The 23,119-nt window shown below is 36.6% G+C and overlaps 1 protein-coding gene across 5 annotated transcripts in view; it reads left to right on the top strand.

Annotated features, from left to right (window-relative positions):
- The window catches only part of SEC24B (SEC24 homolog B, COPII coat complex component), a 92,892-nt gene extending 75,308 nt beyond the window's left edge, over positions 1-17,584 (top strand). For all 5 annotated transcript variants that reach the window (XM_044224285.1, XM_044224283.1, XM_044224281.1 and 2 more), the window contains 11 exons: positions 134-340; positions 3,015-3,138; positions 3,566-3,724; positions 4,393-4,566; positions 5,434-5,544; positions 7,131-7,306; positions 7,932-8,069; positions 11,828-11,932; positions 12,609-12,701; positions 16,338-16,441; positions 16,692-17,584. In XM_044224285.1, coding sequence (XP_044080220.1) covers positions 134-340; positions 3,015-3,138; positions 3,566-3,724; positions 4,393-4,566; positions 5,434-5,544; positions 7,131-7,306; positions 7,932-8,069; positions 11,828-11,932; positions 12,609-12,701; positions 16,338-16,441; positions 16,692-16,806 — 1,506 coding nt within the window. In that variant the 3' untranslated portion in view covers positions 16,807-17,584. The remainder of the gene's footprint in view (positions 1-133; positions 341-3,014; positions 3,139-3,565; positions 3,725-4,392; positions 4,567-5,433; positions 5,545-7,130; positions 7,307-7,931; positions 8,070-11,827; positions 11,933-12,608; positions 12,702-16,337; positions 16,442-16,691) is intronic.
- The last annotated feature ends 5,535 nt before the right edge of the window (positions 17,585-23,119 follow it).

The raw sequence follows: 23,119 nt of genomic DNA, 5'->3' as shown, positions 1-23,119 counted from the left end.
GATAGCATATCTATTGACCCCTCAGTTTGCAGTCCCCCAAGATAGAGTGGTATATATTATACTCCAGAATGTTTTAAAGAAGAAAATTTCCTTGCCCTCTCAGTAATTCAATTTTTAATCTTTGTTTTCCCAGCTTATAAAAGACTTATTGAATGCATTACCAAATATGTTCACCAATACAAGAGAAACACACAGTGCCCTTGGTCCTGCGCTTCAGGCTGCCTTTAAATTAATGTCTCCAACAGGTGGCCGTGTGTCTGTATTTCAGACACAGTTACCTTCCTTGGGTGCAGGGCTTCTGCAGTCCAGAGAAGACCCTAATCAGAGATCAAGCACAAAGGTATTGTATATTTGGTGTCTTGGTCATACTTAAGATGGTGTTTGTACCTCTATAGACGTGTGACTATTTGTTCATTCTTCTACTTTTCTATTTCATTAATAGTAGAAACTCTGCTGAGAAGGTTTAATCAGATTGTCGTTTTGTGTTGTTTTAGTTCTTGGTTTGCAAGTCATAGAAATTTAGAGATCATTTCCACTAATCCTTTCATTTTACAGATGAGGAAAACAGATTAAACTTGCCAAAGGTTGAATAACTAATAGTAAAGATGTGACTTGATTTTCTGGCTGCAGTGCTCTTTCATGTTATACAAGGGATAATACTTACTGAGCCTGAGATATTATAATTTAACATGCTCGTACTAATAAACATTTAAGTACAAAGGTAATACAAATCATTGCCTAACAAATTAAACCATCAGTAATCTTTAATGTCAAGATAATAGCGTTTATGGGCACCCGGCTGGCCCCCTTGGTAGAGCATGAGACTCTTGATCTCAAGGTCTTGAATTTGAGCCCCATGTTGCAGGTAGAGATTACTTAAAAATAAGATCTTTTTACTTTTTATTTTTTTTAAGATTTTTTATTTATTTATTTGACAGAGATCACAAGTAGGCAGAGAGGCAGGCAGAGAGAGAGGAGGAAGCAGGCTCCCTGCTGAGCAGAGAGCCCGATGCGGGGCTCGATCCCAGGACCCTGGGATCATGACCTGAGCCGAAGGCAGAGGCTTAATAACCCTCTGAGCCACCCAGGTGCCCCAAAAATAAGATCTTTTTAAAAAAGTGTTCAGTTATATAAACATGTACAAACTAGCATAGTTGGACATCATACACATACAGGACATTTTTTAACTGGCTTTTTTTCATTGAAAGAGTATATTGTGAGCATTTTCTGAGGTCCCTGGAAATTATCTTTAAAAAATATTTTTTGGAGTTATCTGGCTGGCTCAGTTGGAAGAGCATGCAACTCGGTCTCAGAGTTGTGAACTCAAGCCCCACTTTGAGGGTAGACATTACTAAAAAACTAAATAAACTTTCAAAAATAAAGTAAGAAATATTTTTTAGTAAATATAAATGTACTCTATTTAATTAGTTGTCTCCTAGCTACTAAATTGTTGTCTCCAGTATTTTCACTATTAAAGGAAGACTATGAGGCTGAATACTACTTGAGTTTTATATGAAGATTTTGTTAGAGTATTTTAATCCCTTATTTCAAATATTAAGTGAACTGGAATCATTTTGTGCTGTGTGTAAGTTTTGTCTGACCTCAAAGAAATATTACTGCAAATAAAAAAAAAAAAAAGAAAGAAAGAAATATTACTGCAAATAATTATGAGTATGGGGGCGCCTGGGTGGCTCAGTGGGTTAAGCTGCTGCCTTCGGCTCAGGTCATGATCTGAGGATCCTGGGATCGAGCCCCGCATCGGGCTCTCTGCTCAGCGGGGAGCCTGCTTCCTCCTCTCTGCCTCTCTGCCCACTTGTGATCTCCCTCTGTCAAATAAATAAATAAAATCTTTAAAAAAAAATTATGAGTATGAATTTAACAGTTTTAATAGTACCTTAAATATTTAGCCACATATTCAGTTTTTCCTTAGGAAAAATTCCTAAAAGTAAAATTATTGGGTCAAAGAGTATAAGCTTTATTTAACTTATTAGTGTGTTTTATTTGTGTGGGGTTTTTTTGTTTTGTTTTGTTTTATTTTATCAACTATACCCTTAAAGACTCTCAAATCTTCTAGCCATCATTAAGTATTGTTGCTTTTTTTATTCTTCACCAATTTGCCAGGGAAAAATAGTGCCATATGTCACTATTATAGAAACTACATTTCTAAGTTATTTTTCAGGAAAAAAAACCTAATTTTAAAATAAATTGGGGCAAGTATATTTTTTAAACGCGTCAAGTATAGCTGTCACTCAGTTCATCGATCCATTGCAGTCCATTATAGAATACTGAGGGGTTTGGAACACAGGAGAGTAGTTATGTGTTACTGAAGTCTTCAGTGCTGTTTTGTTTTGTTTTTCTCATTTAACTCCTTGAAATATTCTTTATCTGCCTGGGACTCAAAAGCTTAAATTCCTGTGCCGGTATACATATTTCTTCATACTGGAGTAAACTCTAATATAGTAATTTTACACTATAATTAAGAGGATTGAAACATTTTGTTTTGTAACGTAGGATAGTAATGAAGAACTTGGAGCCTGGCTCTTACATTTTTAACTCCTCTCGGTTGCCACCTTCGCAGCTCAAGTGTCCTTACACCAGTAGGAAAAGCCTTCTTTAACCTTTGACTCTTAAACATCTTTACGAACAGTGTACAAGTGGTGGTTAACAGCACTCAATCAGGGGTCAGACTTGGCAGATATATCTTCCAGCATCTACCACTCAGTAACTATGTAACCGGTCATTTCTTAATCTAGTTTTTGCCTCAGTTTCCTCACCTGTAAAATGTAGGTAACTTTAATTTGCATAAAATATCTCGAACAGTGCTTTTTAAGTGCTTTATAAATATTAGCAGTTATTAGTATTTTTAAAGGATCTGTGCCAACTATCGACATTTAAAAAACTTCCTTAGTTTGATAGGAGGACGAAGGATAGCCTCTTCGTTATTGTAAGAGAGACGTAGAAATATGTGTCCAGTGCAAGGTTTCTAGCTCTTACTTTATGACCTGTTGACTTAGGTTGTACAACATCTTGGCCCTGCAACTGATTTTTATAAGAAACTGGCTTTAGATTGCTCAGGGCAGCAGACTGCAGTGGATCTGTTCCTTTTAAGTTCACAGTATTCTGATCTTGCTTCTCTAGGTAAGGAGATATCGTCATGTTCATCTGTTTACATAAACGCTTTTAGCATGTAGTCAAATTTAAACTCTTTATTAAGAGTTCTCAACATTTGGGGGTAAAAAGCATGTGAATTAGATAGATACAATCTGTGAAAATTACCAGTAAACTGTAAAGCACTATACATATCTAAAATGCTATTACTCTTTGTTTTTAAAATCTAATTCCTTTACCATTTTGCTTAATGATAAACCTTATCACATACTTTACAAATAGTTGTGTTTGCTCAGATTTATGTATTATCCTTTTGACTGCTTAGGTTTTCTCATTATGACAGATTTTGTTCAGGACATAGAATCTCTTCTATTGTTGGACAAGTAAGATATTACTGGGTATTATTACAGGATATTCTTATTTCTGTAGCTAATACTTTTTCTGTTTCTCTCTGAAGCTTGCATGTCCAAGTACTCTGCAGGGTGCATCTATTATTACCCGTCTTTCCACTATACTCACAATCCTTCACAAGCAGAAAAGTTACAAAAAGACCTAAAACGGTATCTCACAAGAAAAATTGGATTTGAAGCGGTTATGAGAATAAGGTGTACGAAAGGTATGAAATTATTAAAGGTAGGCTTTATATTACATACTTTCGTCAAAATTAATTACCAATGACTACCTGTAATGATCCTTCATTGTGAAGAACTTTCTGCCTCATCCAGGTAGCTGTAAGCTCTTTTAAATATATGTAGTTATTGAATAATCATTGCCCAGTTTTTTAAGTAATTTGAATAAATAAGCAAAAGTAATGTTTGCTTTATTAGGAAGAACTTAAGAGAAAGCCACCTTAGAGGTGATTTTAGAAGGAGAATTAGAGAAGTGGGGAAGACTGTAAATGAAAATTGTCTGATGAATGATTGCATTTATAATCATTCAGTTAGTCTTTAGTTTACCTCAGTTTCATGTGAATGTTTGCTGAAGGGAATCTCTTCTCTAATTTATAATTCTTAAAAGAGTTACACAGTAACTACCATTTGTTTCATATGAGAATGTATAAGATCAGTTATCAATACAAGTTAAATGTCTACTTTCCCTTTTATATAACCTGTATTGTTTTTTCTGAACTGGTATTTAGAACCTCTGCTAACACACCAGTCCTACTCTCCAGTTATCCTTTTGATTCAAAAATCAGAGTCGGGTTTTACTTTAAAAAGTAACTTTAGCCCAAGATAAAGATACTTTTGTTACTTCATCTTTTATAAAAAGTTTTCTCTTTCCTAGGTCTTTCAATGCACACTTTTCATGGAAACTTCTTTGTCCGTTCCACTGATTTGTTATCCCTTGCCAACATCAATCCTGATGCTGGATTTGCAGTACAACTGTCAATAGAAGAAAATTTGACAGATACTTCCTTAGTGTGCTTTCAGACAGCCCTGTTATATACATCAAGCAAAGGTAATGTTAACAGACAGGAAATAAAATCAGTAGTAGTTTTCCCCTCCTTTTACATGCTAGGGAAATGGGGAGAGAGAATGAACGAACATACAGTGGGAGATAAATGGAATTTGCATAGTTAATCAAATATGCGTTCTGTTTTTGTTGTTGTTGTTTTAAATCATTTTTGAGTCTTTAGTATCTTTTTTGACTCGTGGAAGTCATGTATTCTCAGGGTCATATGTGTCTGGTAAACTGGTGCTAAATCCAGTTATGTCATCCTTGGCATTATTTTTTGCCCCATAAAATAAAAAATTCTACCTAGCACATAAGGCCCATATTAGTTATTTGGCAGTCAAGTTTTCTGACCTTTTACTATGTTGGATGTAATTTGGAATGATCGATATTAAAATAAAAACCAGAACCTAATGTTCAGCTATATACAAAATACAATATAGGTTCATAGTCCACAGATTTGGGGAGTGTTTTATTTCTCTTTAAAACATGTTACTTGAGGGGTACCTGGGTGACTAAGTGAGCTAAGCCTCTGCCTTCAGCTTGGGTCACGATCTCAAGGTCCTGGGATGGAGCCATGCATTAGGTTCCCTGCTCAGCAGGGAGCCTGCTTCCCCTCCCCCCCCCCCCCCCCCGTCTTTGCCTACCTCCTCTCTGCCTACTTGAGATTTCTCGGTCTCTGTCAAATAAATAAAATCTTTAAAAAAAAAAAAAAAAGTTTTACTTGCAACACTTTGTATTCACATTTCAGAATTCTATGGGTGATTTAATCCAATCAGAATAGTAATTTGAGTAATGTTTTGAACTGTTTGCTTTATTTCTGTCTTGGCCCGATGTGTTTCTGCAATGATGTTGCTTCCTCCTTCTGTGTAGGTGAGCGGAGAATTAGAGTGCACACGCTGTGTTTGCCAGTAGTAAGCTCACTCGCAGATGTATATGCGGGAGTGGATGTACAGGCTGCCATCTGCCTCCTGGCAAACATGGGTGAGTGAAAATGTGAAGGAACAGGTGAAAGGTGGTTTTCTGTCCTAAAAACTGAAACCTGGGCATTTTTTTTTTACCCTATAAATCCCTTACTTAGAAGATACATACGTTCTCCATTTTCATTTACAGCACTGTGAATTGGACTGTTCTTATAATTCTTGTTAATGCGTTAGTTTAAAAATCTTTGCGGGGGGTGGGAGGTTGGGGTACCAGGTGGTGGGTATTATAGAGGGCACGGCTTGCATGGAGCACTGGGTGTGGTGAAAAAATAATGAATACTGTTTTTCTGAAAATAAATAAATTGGAAAAAAAAAATTTAAAAAAAAAAATCTTTGAGGGCTTCATAATCACTGAAAGCTGGTAACAACCCAAATGTCTTTCAACTGGTAAAAGTAGGAACAAACCATGGTATATCCATACAGTGAAAATACAACTCAGTAATAAAAAGAAATGAACTGATGCTATGTCAGTAGACACGAATGACTCTCACAGGCATTATGCTAAATGAATGGAGTTATACATTCATATGACCTTCTGGAAAAGGGAAGATTATAGGGATGGAGAACAAACAGATCGTTGATTATCAGGGTTAAAGGTAGTGGGATTTTACCACAGTGGGGCAATACCACTGGATATTTTGGGGGTAATGGAACTGTTACGTATTTTGATTATGGTAGTGATTATATGGCTGTGTGTTTGACATATAATCCCTGTACAATTATACCCAAAAACATAAATTTTATTGTGTGTAAATTTAAAAAAATTATTTTGGGGAATCAGTATAACATTGAATGTTTGGTTTTCAGTGAATTTTCTCTTGGGGCATGAAATGAACTTTATTTTTCATACAGCCCTAGAGAAAAATAGTCATTGTTATTCATTTTGGGAAAATTATAATAGCATTTACAAAAGTATGCCAATTTTTAATTATTTTTTATCTATATTTCAAATTCAGTATATTATAACTGATTGTTTTTCAGTGCAGTTTTATTTTTAATACTTGAGCATATCTGTAGGCTATCTTTAGCTTAATAAAATATGTACTTAGAAGAAAATAAGTTTCACACTGATACCTGGCTTTTCACTGTCTGTGTGAGAACCTATGTTCAATTGCCCTCTTTGTTTCCTTGACCCGGGAATGCTTTGACAAAGAAGATTTCAGAGGATCACAAGGGATAACTCAGATTGTATAACTTACATTGTTTATGCAGGAAAAAAAAATGATATTTTATACATGTGACTTCTGCTGGAGTAACTACACCATCCCTAGAGCTTTCTCAGATGTAAATGGTTGATATACATTCTCTAATATCAATGGCAGTTAAGTGGTTTCAGATATAAAGAGATGAAGAAAAAAAGATCCAAAATAATCTAGGTCTGCTCTGATTGTGAGAATTATGCAGATTTACTTCCCAAAATTGTGTAATGAGCAGACACTTGCAAAATGAAGGGGCAAGTAAAATGTTAGTCTTCTCCTAAAAGTAGAATTTTTGTTGGTTTCTTAAATAATGCGTGTAAATTTTATCCCTTGTAGCATTCATTGGAGTCTGGTGGTTAAATCCATGTTCACTGTGATTGCGTTACAGCTGTTGATCGGTCTGTCTCATCCAGCCTGTCAGATGCAAGAGATGCCTTAGTGAATGCTGTGGTGGACTCCCTGTCTGCGTATGGCTCAATGGTCTCAAATTTACAGCACTCCGCACTGATAGCACCCAGCTCCCTCAAGCTCTTTCCCCTCTACGTTTTGGCCCTTCTCAAACAGGTAGCTCTCTGTCTACACTGGTACATTTCATTCATGTATCAGATGCATTACATACCTTCTCAGTACAAGATGAAATGAAATCCAGGTTTTCTGGGGTTTTTAATAATTAACTAGATAGTTTTACAACTTAGCATTGGAAAAGTTTTGAAAAACAATAGACCAGTAGAAAAAAGTATATAAAAACAAATGATGACTGTCATGAAGCCATATGCTCTCACTCTTCAGTATGTGGGAGCAGCTTGAATAATAGTGTGCTTATAGCACAGTCTTAAAAATGTATGTGCTTCTGGAAGGAGACTCTAAGGAGAGGATTTACTGTCCATCGAACATCTTTCCAAGTCTCAGGTACTGTAATAGTTGTTATATATGCATCATCCTATTTAATCCTTACAGCAGCCTAGAGAGGTATTTTTTTCTTTGTTTTTCTTAAGATAACATAGCTTTGAGATATGTGAAATAACTAGCTCACATATCTGCCTATTGAATGTCAGAGCTGAGAATTCAATCCAGGTCTATTCGAAGGTCGTGCTTTTTCCATACTGTGATGGTATATATATTTGTTTTGATATTTGTCTATATTTATGTTTTATTTGAAAAATACGGTGTGGTTGTTGTTGTTTTATAGAAAGCATTTAGAACCGGTACAAGCACACGCCTCGATGATCGTGTATATGCCATGTGTCAGATAAAGTGTCAACCGCTTGTTCATCTGATGAAAATGATTCACCCCAACTTATACAGGATAGACAGATTGACAGATGAGGTATAATTTTTTTAGTGTACTTGAAATTTTTGTAATTTAAATATATTTGAATGTCTTGATTCTACAGCTAAGCTACTAATGTATTAGTAACAATTTTTTACATCTGCTTATTCCCTATGATAGTAATAATACATTAAATAAGGACACTAGGGGCGCCGGGGTGGCTCAGTGGGTTAAGCCGCTGTCTTCGGCTCAGGTCATGATCTCAGGGTCCTGGGATCGAGTCCCGCATCGGGCTCTCTGCTCAGCAGGGAGCCTGCTTTCCTCTCTCTCTCTGCCTGCCTCTCCATCTACTTGTGATTTCTCTCTGTCAAATAAATACATAAAATCTTAAAAAAAAAAAAAAAACCTCCTTAAATAAGGACACTAGCTATGAATTTGGTTGAATAATAGGACTGTCAGATACTGTCTGTGGTTATGGAGTTTTCAGAAATACAGGAAATAATTCACCTTGTGATTTGGTTATAATATTTATTACAAAGTAAGTTGTAGAGTGGACATTTCCATTTATATTTTGTAGATACTGGCTGTTCTTAATGTGATCAGAGTATAATTTTTATTTTTGTTGGGTTTTTTTTTTTTTTTAAAGATTTTATTTATTCATTCATTTGAGAGCGAGAGTGTCAGCATGCACAAGTGGGGAAAGGGGAGGAGGGAGAAGCAGACTTCTCTGCTGAGCAGGGATCCTGTCTGACTCAGAGCTCAGTCTTGGGACTCTGGGATCATGACCTGAGCCAAAGGCAAAGCCTTAACAAGACTGAGCCATACAGGTGTCCTGTTTTGTTTTTAATTCCAGTGTAATTAACATATAGTGTTATGTATTAGTTTCAGGTATATAATATAGTGCTTTAGTAATTCTGTATATTACTCAGTGCTCATCATGATAAACATACTCTTGGTCCCCTTTATCCACCCCCCACCCACATCCCTTCTGGTGACTGCCAGTTCTCTATAGTTAAGAGTCAGGTTTTTTTGGTTTGTGTGTGTGTGTTCATTTGTTTTGTTTCTTAAATTCCACATGTGAGTGAGATCTTAACGGTATTTGTCTTTCTCTGACTGACTTATTTCACTTAGCATTATACCATCTACATCTATCCATGGTGTGGCAAGATTTCATTCATTCTTATGGCTGAATAATTTTCCATTGTGTGTGTGTGTGTGTGTATACACCATTTTTTCTTTATCCATTCATCTTTTGATGGATACTTGGATTACTTCCATACTTTGGCTATTGTAAATAATGCTCCAGTAAACATAGGGGTACATATGTCTTTTGGAATTAGTGTTTTTGTATTCTTTCGGTAAATACAAACTAATAGTGCATATTGTAATTCTATTTTTATTTGAGGAACTTCCATATGGTTTTCCACAATGGCTACACCAGTTTGCATTCCCACCATGAGGGTTCCTTTTTTCTCCACATTCTTGCCAACATTTGTGTTTCTTGTGTTTATTTTAGCCATTCTTACAGGTGTGAGGTGGTAACTCATGTGGTTTTGACTTGCATTTCCCTGATAAGTGATGTTGAGCATCTTTTCATGAGTCAGGTGGCCATCTGGATGTCTTTGGAGAAATGTCTGTTCATGTCTTTTGCCCATTTTTAATTGGATTATTTGGATTTTTGTTGTTGTATAAATAATTGTATGAATTCTTTATATACTTTGGATATTAAACCTTTTTGGTTTATTGGATATATCTTCTCCCATTCGGTGTGCTGTCTTTTCATTTGGTTGATTGTTTCCTTTGCTGAGCAGAAGCTTTTTATTTTTATGTAGTCCCAGTGATTTATTTTTGCTTTCAATACCCTCACCTTAGGAGACCTTCTAGAAAAACGTTGCACTGGCCAGTGTCAGAGAAATTACTGCCAGTGCTCTCCTCTAGGATTTTTACAGTTTCAGATCACATATTTGGGTTGCTGTTTCATTCTTTCGTGTGTTGCTCTCCAGTTTCCTCAACACCGTTTGTTGAGGAGTCTGTCCTTTCCCATTACATATTCTTGCCTCCTTTGTCAAAGATTAATTGACCAAATAATCATGAGTTTATTTCTGGGGTCTCTCTTCCATTCCACTGATCTATGTTTCTGTTTTTGTGCCAGTATCATACTGTTTTGATTATTATTTCTTTGTAGGATATCTTGAAATCTGGGGTTGTGATACCTCCAGTTTTGTTGTTTTTTTTTCCAAGATTGCTTTAGCTATTTGGGGTTTTTTGTGGCTCCATACACATTTTAGGATTATTTGTTTTATTTCTCTGGAAAATACTGTGGCTATTTTGATATTGATTACATTAAATCTGCAGATTGCTTTGGGTAGTATGTACATTTTAACAATATTTATTCTCCCAAGCCATGAACATGGAATAGCTTTCCATTTGTTCGTGTCATCTTCAATTTCTTCCATTAGTGTGTTATAATAGAGTTTTCAGAAACAGGTCTTCTACATCCTTGGTTAAGTTTATCCTTAGGTATTTTATTGTTTTGGGTGTAATTGTAAATGAGGTTGTTTTCTTAATTTCTCTTTCTGCTACTTAATTATTAGTGTATAGAAACACAGCAGTTTTCTGTATATTGATTTTCTATCCTGGAACCTTACCAGATTCATTTATCAGTTCTAGAATTTTTTGGTGGTGTCTTCAGGGTTTTCTTTCTTTCTTTCTTTTTTTAAGATTTTATTTATTCATTTGACACAGAGAGAGAGAGATCACAAGTAGGCAGAGAGACAGGCAGGGTGGGGGGTGGGTGGGAAGCAGGCCCCCTGCTGAGAAGAGAGCCCAATGCGGGCTCTGTCCCAGGACCCTGGGATCATGACCTGAGCTGAAGGCAGAAGCTTAATCCACTGAGCCATCCAGGCACCCCTTCAGGGTTTTCTGTCTTGTCATCTACAAGTAGTGAAAGTTTTACTTCTTCCTTACTGATTTGGGTGCCTTTTGTTGCTATCTGATTGCTGTGCGTAGGACTTCTAGTACAAGTGGTGAGAGTGGGCATCCTTGTCTTGTTCCTGATCTTAAGGGGAAGGTTCTCAGTTTTTCGCCATTAAATATGATGTTAGCTGCGGGTTTTTCATATATGGCCTTCATTATGTTGAGGTATGTTCTCTCTGATACAAGTGCAGTTTTGATTATATTATAAACCAGATCTGATGTCCAACAGTTATTTTTAATATGAAAATATGTAGTGTCTTTTCTTCCTAGAGTAAAACTACTCTTCGGAATCTTCTGTATTTTGCTCCTTGAGAAATGTAAAAGAGTAGCTTGCTTTCCAGAAGATTTAATAATCGTACTTTTAACATATGTGATCTCAGAAGGGAAGAAAGTGTACAGATCATTTTACATACTCATGTTTTTATCTTTGTTTTTCAAAGATTTTATTTATTTATTTTAGAAAGAGAGAGAACATGGGCAAGCAGGGCGAGGCAGAGGGAGAGGGAGAGAATCTCAAACAGACTCCTCGCTTAGCACAAGCCTCATGCAGAGCCCAACACAGGCCCTGATCTCTTGACCTGAGATCACCACTTGAGCCAAAACCGAGAGTCAGACACTTAACCACACAGGCGCCCCATCATGTTTTTATCTTTGTAACTTGAGTACATTTGAGTGTCTTGATTCTATAGTCAAGGTGGTAATGTATTATCAGTAACTTTTTGCATCTTACAAAATTCTCTAGTGTCGTTTTTCAGTATTTTATAAAGAGCTAGTAGCCATTATGTTCCACACTGTGCTGATAGTTGTATAAGCTCACTCCATCTTTTTTCCCCCCCCAGGGTGCAATACATGTTAATGACAAGGTTGTACCTCAGCCACCTCTTCAAAAATTGTCTGCAGAAAAACTGACAAGAGAAGGTGCTTTCCTTATGGACTGTGGCTCTGTAAGCACCCTCTACTGATAAAATTTAACACTGTTCCAGCGGGCAAAAGGAGAAACATGTATGATCATAGATCAGGCAGTGAAAGGTGAAATAAGGAACAGAAAGGCAATAAATTAGTCCCTGGCACAAGAGGTCAATTTATTTTAGACTTTTCTAGTTGGATATCGTTTTATTATCATAGATTATTTATTGTATGGATAATGTATACTTGATAGAATAGTAAAGAAATAAGTTCTGTCTTTAAGGATTTTACCATTTAGAATCCCAAAATTCAAAGGGACCTCAGTAGTCTATCAATTTCAACTTCTGTCCTTTGCCTGAAATGCCAGTAATAATTAGGAGTTTAGGAGAAGTCACTGGGCAGGATGGTGGTGAAGGGTATCAGAATGGTCAAGATGACTTCATAACTGATACCTTTTGAGCAGGAAAAGGGTGGATGTGGGAGAGCCCATTAGTTAAAATAGACAATAACTGAAAAAGTGGATAGGGAAAATAGTGAGTCTTGGCTAAAATACTTGGTTATCTTGGCTAAAATACTACCTTCTAAAGGGAAAAAAGATAGAAGATGGTAAAATACAGTTTATGGGAATTCTTGAAATTTAAGCTAAGAAGATGTGAAGCACTCTAAAATTTCAGATTAGGGAGTTTTAATATTTTGTTGTTTTTTTCATTTTAGGTTTTTTACATTTGGATTGGAAAAAGCTGTGACAATCACTTCATAGAGGATGTACTCGGGTATCCTAATTTTGCATCAATACCACAGAAAATGGTCAGTGCCTTTTACAGTTTTAAGTTTTTGTATGCTTGTTTGTTTAAAATTTTTAGTGAGCTAAATTCACACACTTCGCCATTTCAGTTGTCATAAAGTATACAACTGTGGTACAATAATCACCAGTATTTTAATTTCAGACCATTTCTGTCACACACACCCCCAAAAAAACCTGTATTCCAAATTCCCCTCCTCCTTTCCCCTGGCAACCATTAATTACCTTCTGTCTCTCTGGCATTGCCATTTCATGTTATGGAATTATGGAATTCCATAATATGTGGCCTTTTGTGTGTGTGTGTTTGTTTTACTTCTCATGATGTTTTTATGTGTGAGTACTTCATTCTTTTTTTATGACTAAGTAGTAATTGAACAGTTAGGCTACATTTTTAAATCCAGTCATTCATTCATGAATATTGGGTGTTTTTCATTTTGGGGCTTTGTGAGTAGTGTTAGTATGAACAGTTTATGTGCAAGTGTTTGTTTGAACACACGTTTTCGGTTCTCTTGGGTATATACCTAGGAGTAGAATTGCTGGGTCACATGGTAAACTGTGTTTAACTTTTTGAGGAACTGCCAAAATGTTTTCCAACAACTTTAACTTCTGATTTAAGTTATTTTATTGATAATAAATGTAATTTTTTCAGTGGACATTTATTGTATGTTTGTTAACCAATACCAAAGAAATATGATCCTAAAATAGTTCTCTGTAATGAATAGGAAAGGCCTACTTTACCGTTGGATATTGTAGATATGTCCTTCCTCCGGAAGTTAATTTAAAATCAGTGTAATTTTTATTGGGGCGCCTGGGTGGCTCAGTTGGTTGGACGACTGCCTTCGGCTCAGGTCATGATCCTGGAGTCCCAGGATCGAGTCCCATTTCAGGCTCCCAGCTCCATGGGGAGTCTGCTTCTCCCTCTGACCTTCTCCTCGCTCATGTTCTCTCTCACTGTCTCTCTCTGAAATAAATAAATAAAATCTTTTTAAAAAAATAAATAAATAATAAAATAAAATCAGTGTAATTTTTATCACATTCTGATTGTGATATTGCTATTTCAAAATCACAGTTGTTTGCAAATAGCAAACAATTGCTGTTGTCTATTTCTGGTTGGTTTTTTTTTTATATTTGACACAGTAATTCCAGAGTTCACTTCTAAGACTCAGCAAATGAAGTTAATAAGGAGAAGTTTGAAAAGAGGGAAAAAAGTCAGCAAATGGGAAAAGCCTATGAAAAAGAAGTTCTAAATAAAATAGTGAACTTTATTTTAGTGCTATAGTTATTTAAGCACTGTGATACTAGCTTTATAAACATATCAGCAGAACAAAACAGAGGTCAAAAATGGATCTAATTCATGAAAAATAGAATGTGCTAATGAATATATTTAAAGAAAAAATACTAGAAAAATAATCTTTATTGTATTAAAATGGATAAGGCCTTTGTAAGTCAGTGATGAAAAAGATTAATAAATCTGATAGCATTAAAAACTAAAGTATTTCTATGTGGTAAAATAAATAAAGCCAAAAGACAGACAACAAAATCAGAAAGTTACCTGTAGCTCGGGACTGAGAATGGGCTAATTTTTCTAGTATAAAAAGTTGTCTTACAAATCTTTCAGAAAAAGACACCCTGGTCCCCTCAGAAAAAAAGGAAAAGAAAAATGGGCAAAGGATTTGAATAGACAATATACAGGGGGGGAATGTAGTAGTAGCCATATGAAACAATGTTCAGGCTCACTCATAATTAAGAAGACAAAATATCAGTAAGTAAAGCTTTTCTATTTAAATTTTTTTGTTTCACATGCTGTATTTTGAGTGATTTAGTTTATTAATTTGGCTTTGGAAACATATAAATGTTTCCTCCCATCATATAAATTCATATACAAAAATATTTATTTCTATCTTGTAATATGTATTTATTCAATTTATAAAATATATAAGAATAAACTCTTAAGTCTTTAAAAAGAATCTTGCACGTAGTTTTTAAATGTATTTACATGTCCACACCGTTCTTTAAAATTCCTTACCCTTAAATTTTTTCTTAAGTTTTTATTTTGATTCCATTTAGTTAATACACAGTGTTATATTAGTTGCAGGTGTGCAGTGCAGTTCAGCACATCCATACACCACCAGGTGCGCATCACAAGTGCGCTCCTTAACCCCCATCCCTTATTTCACCCCTCCTACCCTACCCGCTGGTAACCATCAGTTTGTTCTCTATAGTCTAGAGTCTCTGTGGTCAAAAGTCTATTTCTTAGTTTCTCTCTCTCTCTCTCTCCCTCCCCCTCTCTCTTTTTCCGCTTTGCTTGTTTGTTTTGTTTCTCAAATTCCATTGAAGAGTGAAATCATGTGGTATTTGTCTTTCTCTGATTATTTTGCTTAGCATTGTACTTTCTAGCTCCATCCATGTTGTTGGAAATGACAAGATTTCATTCTTTTTTATGGCTGAGTAGTATTCCAGTGGGGGTGTGTATATATATTATATATATTTATAAGTGAGAGAAACATATATATCATTTCTTCTTTAACCATTCATCAGTCAGTGGACACTTGGACTACTTCCCTATCTTGGCTATGGTTGATGCTGCTGCTATAAATAGGGATTCTTGTAGCCCTTTGAATTAGTGTTTTTGTATCCTTTGGGTCAGAACCTAGTAGTGCAGTTGCTGTGTTGTAATGTGGTTCTATTTTTAAGTTTTTGAGGAGCCTCCATACTGTTTTCCACAGTGGCTGTCTAGTTTGCACTCCCACCAACAAGTACGAGAGAATTCCCATCTCCCACCCTCACCAACACCTGTTGTTTCTTGTGTTGTTGATTTCAGCCATTCTGACAGATGTGAGGTGACATCTCATGGGGGAGGGGGGTTATATCTCATTGTAGTTTGATTTGCATTTCCCTAATGATTAGTGATGACTAACATATTTTCATGCATCTTGTTGGCCATCTGTGTGTCCCTTGCCCTTAAATTTTAGGGACTAACGGAAACACACAATTCTCTGAGAATAACTGTTTTTAGAAGAGGATGGAGTCTATAACTGTTGGGTAAATTTAGAAGTTAGTGATAACCCCCTTCATTTGCATGTTTCCTTTAGATGAAACTGAAAGTACAGTACAATACCAGTGACATACTAATCATTGTGTATGTTTTACTGACTTAGTTAGAAAAAATATAATATGCAGGCAAAATATCAGTGACATACTTATCATTAAACATGTGTTGGGGCACCTAGGTGGCTCAGTCAGTTAATCATCTGACTCTTGCTCTCACCTCAGGTCATGATCTCAGAGTTGTGAGATTGAACCCTGCCTTGGGCTCCACACTGGGTGTGGAACCTATTTAAGATTTTCTCTGTCCTTCTCCCTTTATCTCTCCTTGCTCCCCTTCCTCCTGCTTGCGCATGTGCACACACACACTCTTTCTCTAAAAATGAATGAATGAAACATATTTTATTAACTTATCCAGAAAAATATAAACAGATTTGTGAACAATTTGAATTTCCCCCTTTTGGTTGCTGCTTTAGGTCTAGGAATAGAGTGCTGGCAGTTGGTTGGCGGTAACAGGAATGAATCATGATTTAGTTCTAATATTGCGATAGTCCATGAGAAAGGAAGTAATTTCCTAATTGTATTACTTTTACCAGACTCATCTTCCAGAGCTAGATACACTTTCATCAGAAAGAGCAAGATCCTTTATAACTTGGCTTAGAGACAACAGACCATTAAGCCCAATTCTTCACGTGGTAAAGTAAGTACTTCTGTAACTTAATTATGAAATTGTCTTATCCTGTGCAGTCTGTGTGAAACTGCTTGTTTTCAGAGCAAACCTTAAATAATATTATGAAAACATATACTAATAGGAGAATGCTGTTAATTGGTTAATAGCCATGTTCCATTTTCCTAAAGCCCCCACGTGTTAGTAATTGTTTAAATATATAATTACTCTGTAATAATGTGCATTTTTAGACAAATACCCCCTTTTTTCTTTTTCATTTCAGAGATGAGAGTCCTGCCAAAACAGAATTTTTTCAACATTTGATTGAAGACCGAACAGAAGCCGCATTCTCTTACTATGAATTTTTGCTTCACATTCAGCACCAGATTTGTAAGTGAAGTGGAATAAAATTTGAATATGAAGAAAAAGACCCATAGCCTAGGTAAAGCGTAATCTGTCAGGGAAGCACATCTAGGATATTTGAAACGAAGGCGTTTGCTGTTACAAGACAGACAGAGTGCGTAGAGTGTAGCCCCTGAGGCTTTGGCAAAAGGTGAAGGGGAAGAAAGAACTTGACAGGTTTTCTTCAGCCTGAATTAATGGTATTTATGATGCTGTTTCACCGAGTCCATTTTGAATTGGTTTCTGCACATTTCCAGTAGTGCGGCAGTGCAAGCCGGCACATTTAGGTAGCTCTGTGAAATGATACGTCATAATGTCAAATTAGATCAATTCCTTTTTCTGATAATTAATATAACTCTTCCGGACTTGAACTCTGTCTGACAAGAGATGCCAAAAGGCAGTGGTACCATGTTACTTGTTTATATGAATTACTTTTTAACAAGGAATGATTTGTATTCATGAATTCAATATTTTCCCTGTAAAAAAAAAAGTAGCATTTCAGTACATGAACTATAGAAAAATATATATATAATGTACATAAATGTTACATTTGTAAAGAAAATGTAAAAATGTAACTACAAAATACAAATTGCTTAAACTGTACTGCATTGTTGGATGACAACTCCTTTTGTCACAGTTCAAGAATGAGGTTGACTAATGCGTATTATGAATCGAGTCCACGAAAGAAATACAAAACTCTTTGTAATTCTGTTAAATCTTTTATGTGGATTTATTTATGATCAGCCTACTAATTAAAAATATTTTGCTTGACAATATTTGGTGTTTTTTTGTTGTGGGGAGGGTTGGTGTTACTTCTGCATATAGGATATATTGAGTTTACTACTTGAATTTAGTAGTATTTGAATCCATTCGTTTTTATTAGTTTCTGGATATTACCAAGTACTCATTCTGTTTGTATTCTAAAAAAACCAATGTCACTTTTAAAATACATACGAGTATTGACTAGGTATAATCTTAATTTGTCTTTCTCAGTTAAATTGGGCATTTTCTTCTGTACATTCATAGCAAGAAAATTTTCATGACATATGTGACTCTTCTATTTAATTGACTGTTATGATTATCATCTTGAATTTTGAGAGTGATTTTATTCTAATGAGAAAAGTCTCTCATTTGCTAACAGCATATTTAGTATAAAAACTATTAATGATCTATTAGATTGTGGAATGGAATTCTGTTTTATAACTATGAAAGTCCCATCGATTCACTTTGAAAGGAACAAGATTTTTGGTGTGTGTAGTGAGTGATTTTTACTGGTCTTGTGTTTGGTGGTATTTTCTTTAGATAAAAATAAAAGTACTCTCTCACATTCCCTGATGGAAATGAGAGGTTAAATGACTCACCCTAAATGACATTACTAATTAGTGACAGAGCTAATAGTAAAAGCCAAATGTTCTCCCCACCCACCGCCTACTCCCCTCCTGCCCTCACCCCAGGACTGTATTTGTCTCTGTACCGTGCTGCCTCCAGGAAGAGTGAATCTTACTTAACATTAGGGAAAACTACAACACTCTTAAGGACAGCTAAATACTGTAATTTTATAACAAAAAGTGTCATGTTTCTATTTTAAGAAAAACAAAAATCTTTTGTCTGGATATTTTGTTTTTCATTCAATAAATATTTATAGGCACTTAATACTTGTCAGACTTTGTTCTAGGCACAAAACACAAAATCCCCACTTCCATAGAGCTTACAGTTTAGAGTAATGGTGTGGAGGACTACAGAAAAGACAGTATATGTCAGGCGTCATGAATGCTACAAAGAAAAATAAAACTGGATAAATCAAGAAGCCATTTTTTTTTTTTTTTTTTTTTCCCCAAGAAGCCATTTTTGATAGTAACTAGGGAAGGCCCTTCTGGAAAGGTGACAGCTGAGCAGAGATGTAAATCCACCTGGATATCTGGAAGGAGAGCCATCCAAGTGACAGGTGAATATAGAAATTATCTTCAGATTGCCCTTGTTTTCTCTGGGGAAGGGGAAAAGTAGGAGAAGTTTCAAGAAATAGTTACCCAGGAGAGTGAGCAATTGAATTGATTAGTGGCCTGTAGTAGGATTGTTAGGCAGCACTGAGGAGCCATCTTGGCGTATGAGTCATGAGCTTGAAACCATCTAGCTTAGCTGTGCCTCTTTCCTCTAGCCACATTCAGCTGCATGGTAGATGGTTGGATTTCAGCATGGTTGGTACAAGGGAATTGAAGACACATGAAAAGGACAAAAGAGGGACTCATTTTGGAGGCACATGCAAAATGGGAGATGGATAGAGAAAGGAAAGTGGGCTTAGTAGTTTTAGGTCCTGTTGAGGTCAAAGGGCTGTTAAAATATGGACACCACAGAGAATGAGATGGAAAGACAAGAAGTGGTGTCAGTATATGGGATGCTGGAAATTGAGATTTGAGCGAAGTTTAGAATTTGGTAATGACAGAAATGTAGGATCTGTCTGTGGGAGTGGGTTATTGAGGTGGTGTAAAAGATCAAGGGGGAAAGGAGGTCAGAACTTAGAATCCAGGGTTTTCAATGGGCCATTCATTTGACTATTAAAATAAGTGACAAGAAATAGTTATAGAGATATGGGGACTATAAATAAAGGAGTAGGAGATTTTCTGGCGTGATGGCATGAGCTCAGAGGACCTGGGGTGGGCAAAGAGAAAGGATAGTCTGGATGTCAGCGATTGAGGAGCTGAGGGGTGCCTACCTCCTGGGTGGCTCAGTGGGTTAAGCCTCTGCCTTCGGCTCAGGTCATGATCTCACGGTCCTAGGATCGAGCCCCGCATCAGGCTCTCTGCTCAGAGGGGAGCCTGCTTCCCCCTCTCTCTCTGTCTGCCTCTCTGCCTACTTGTGATCTCTCTCTGTCAAATAAATAAAATCTTTAAAAAAACAAAAACAGACACCTCTTGAAAGGTTTGTAAGGAAATTGTGTCCTCAAAACACAGCCAGGTTTATTAGAATGTGTAGAGACTGACATCAACAGGAATATAGACATGATGGGTTAATTGTCATAGGAGATGGGAAATTAGTTCTGGTCTCTGGCCACTTATTTGTGAAGAAAACAGGTGTGCTTTCCAGGAGTTCTGAGCCCCTTTTCAGTTGATTGAAGCTGTCTTTAAAGTCAGAGGTTCTTAGTGTTTGTAGTGGGAAATGGAAAGAGAAGTTCCTGGGAGAGCTTTTTCGATACACAGCAATTCTTCCTCAAATCATATTCACCACCTGGATAGGAGGTTGACCAAAGAGATGTACTTTATTTATGACAGAGCAAGCAAAAGAACACAAAATGGGAGTTGGAGAGGGAGAAGCAGGCTCCCTGCTAGGGAGCCTGATATGGGGCTTGATCCCAGGACCCCAGGATCATGACCTGAGCCGAAGGCAGATGCTTAACAAATGAGCCACCCAGGAGCCCAAGAGTTGTATTTTAAAAGAGTATCCCAGGTGGTATGAAAAATTTCCTAATCTCCTATTAAAACCATTGTTAAATAGGAACATACAGTTCAATTTATAGAGATGTTTACATTCATATTTACATGTAGGGATGTTACTAGCCTGTTTTCATGCTAGTTTTATGGTGTACTTCTATAAAACAAATTAAGTGTAGTCCACAAATCAGTGGAAGAAGGATTCTATGTTTATTTATACATTAATGTATATGTGTGTGCAAAAAACTCTTTGAAAGCTGTTTGTGGATAGGAATCTATTGTGGTCAACTCGTGAGGCTATGACATGCATGTATTAATTAACGACATGTAATACTAAGCCATGAGTCCTCTATTCAAAGTAACTTTTTAAGACATTAAAAATACTTTCAAAGTAAAAAAAAACTGAAAACAACACTGCAGATACTCTCTGAGTGCAATCACTGAGAAGTGAAAGAAGAGTTGAAGGGAGAAGAAAAAAACACTTAAGCTTTGCTATAAGAGACTGAGTTGTCCTGAAAAATAAAAGTGGTAGGTAGATATTTTATGAGTCATTCATTTTTTAGCTCTGAATCCAGAGATAAAATCTGTATCAACCAGAAAATTGGGTCTCCTCTTCACTTCTGCCTTAGAATATCTATAAGACATGGCCCTTGGCATAACCAGTGAGCAGGAAGGGTATGCATACACAGCTTATGCAAGGAAGGTTGTGTGACCTGGGGACACAGGCAATGCATTCCCTTCTGATAGGTCTGGAGCTAACCCAAAGGTGAAAGCCATTTCTTTAGTTTTCAGCAGTAAACAATGCATAGTTATGTAGATATTCATGTCCATCTGGAGGCCAAAAAGCATTCCTTACTAGGAACCACTAAGTGAATTGATAAAGGTTGCTAAGATTTTTTTCACTCATTTGTGAATAAACAATCATAAGCATAAACCAGTATTAAAATTACTTGAGACTCTACGTCTGTTCTCCTAAGAAACTTGGTTCCCACATAAGGTTCATAATTTTGCAAAAACTCCCAAAAGTGTAATTACTGTGCCACAGAGAGCCTCTCAGACAACAGACAGATGCTACCCTCCAGCCAGGACTCAGGCATTTCCTTATGAGTGCATCATAACTGTTGGGAGATGTTCATGGTTTTTGCTACTTTTGCTTTTCAGATACCTTTATTTTAGCTTGGTAGCCGTGTAGGTTGTTAATAAATTCGATTAGTGTGTAGTGATGTCTATATGCTTATTTTTACACTGTAATGTTCTAGTTTTCTGTAACTACATTTTTAAGGATGTTTTTAGTGCACGAGCCCTAATACAATTACACTCTCATTGCTAAGACAGAAATACGTATAACCTACACCTTTCCCTAGCTTGCAACACTTCATTGACTATATCATTGGTATATAGGTGCTAATTTAAGTAATTTATAAATAGAAGGAGAGTAAGTGCAATATAATAGTTTCTTTTAAAGTTAATAGCCTGTGGCTTTATAATATTAAATCACGTGCTCAAGCTTATCTTTTCTTTAGAAATAAATAATATGCAAACGCCATATGTTCCTCTCAGTTCTTTATTACACAGAAAGTTACTTTAAGGCACAATATTATCTTGGGTTTTTTAGTATTTATCCCACCTCACATATTTATGAGCCCTTGTCCCAGGACAGGCTACATAACAGGAACACATTTAATTAAATGACCAGAAAACTGATCAGCCTTTCTTACCGTGAAATCATTTCACAATGACACTAGAGAAAGCCATGAAACACTACTAGTTTGGAAAACCAGTTCCATTTTTTATAGAATTTTTTATCTGTATTCCAGTTCCTTTCAAATCTTGCTCCTTCAGGACCTACGTCTTACGACTCGCCTATGAACAATAGGAAATACCTATTAACTATCGAAAGGTGGATAGTTTTACTAGAATGCAAGATACTGTACCCCTAGACTATCTCCTAGTAATGATCAGAAACTGATAATTATTTGCTGAGTCAAGAATAATGGGCAGAAGGGACGCCTGGGTGGCTCAGCTGGTTAAGCAGCTGCCTTTGGCTCAGGTCATGATCCCAGCGTCCTGGGATCGAGTCCCACATCGGGCTCCTTGCTCGGCAGGGAGCCTGCTCCTCCCTCTGACTCTGCCTGCCATTCTGTCTGCCTGTGCTCGCTCTCTCTCCCTCTCTCTCTGATGAATAAATAAAAATCTAAAAAAAAAAATAATAATAATGGGCAGAAATGAAGGAATAATTTGTTTCAGCAAGAAGAGTCAAAGCTTAAAGCAAAGTTCCTTAGTAACTAGGATCCAGAGTTTTGTGTCCCCAAGAAATAAGGGGTCTGAAAGCATGTTTTTCCCCAAAAGGTAATGAAGCTATATTGTCTTTGTATAACTTAAGGCAAACTTTTGGGTCTTCCTCAGGGAAGAAATGGGAACAAAACTGGACAGGGGAACGGGTGGGAACCAGAAGGAGAACTCTGAAAGGAGAAGGAGACTGACGGCACTTCAGAGGAGCTGCCCTTGTTTCCCCTCCAGGCTTTGCACGCGCTGCTCCCCTTAGCTGGAGAACCCTCTGACCCTGACCTGGCTTTACCTCCGGAGACCCACTCAGCTTTAAGAACTCAGCCTAAAGATCACCACCTCCTGGCAGGCTTTCCTGACCACTCCCCATCTACTTTCAATCCCCCTCCTGTGTGTTTCTGCTATCTCTGTCATAGCCCACTGTGTTGTACTTAACGTTCCCCCTTAAATGAAGGCAGCTGTGTTGTCTCAGCGCCCAAATGCCTTCAATGTACCATGCCTGGCACATCATAGGCATTCAGTAGATATTGAATCAATGTTAAATGATTGCAACTTCGAGATAAAATGAGTTGAGAACCTGGAAGCAAAATTAAATACT

Source organism: Neovison vison, chromosome 11, assembly GCF_020171115.1.
Source record: "Neovison vison isolate M4711 chromosome 11, ASM_NN_V1, whole genome shotgun sequence".
Taxonomy (NCBI): Eukaryota; Metazoa; Chordata; class Mammalia; order Carnivora; family Mustelidae; genus Neogale; species Neogale vison.
This window is presented reverse-complemented; position numbering and strand designations above follow the sequence as displayed.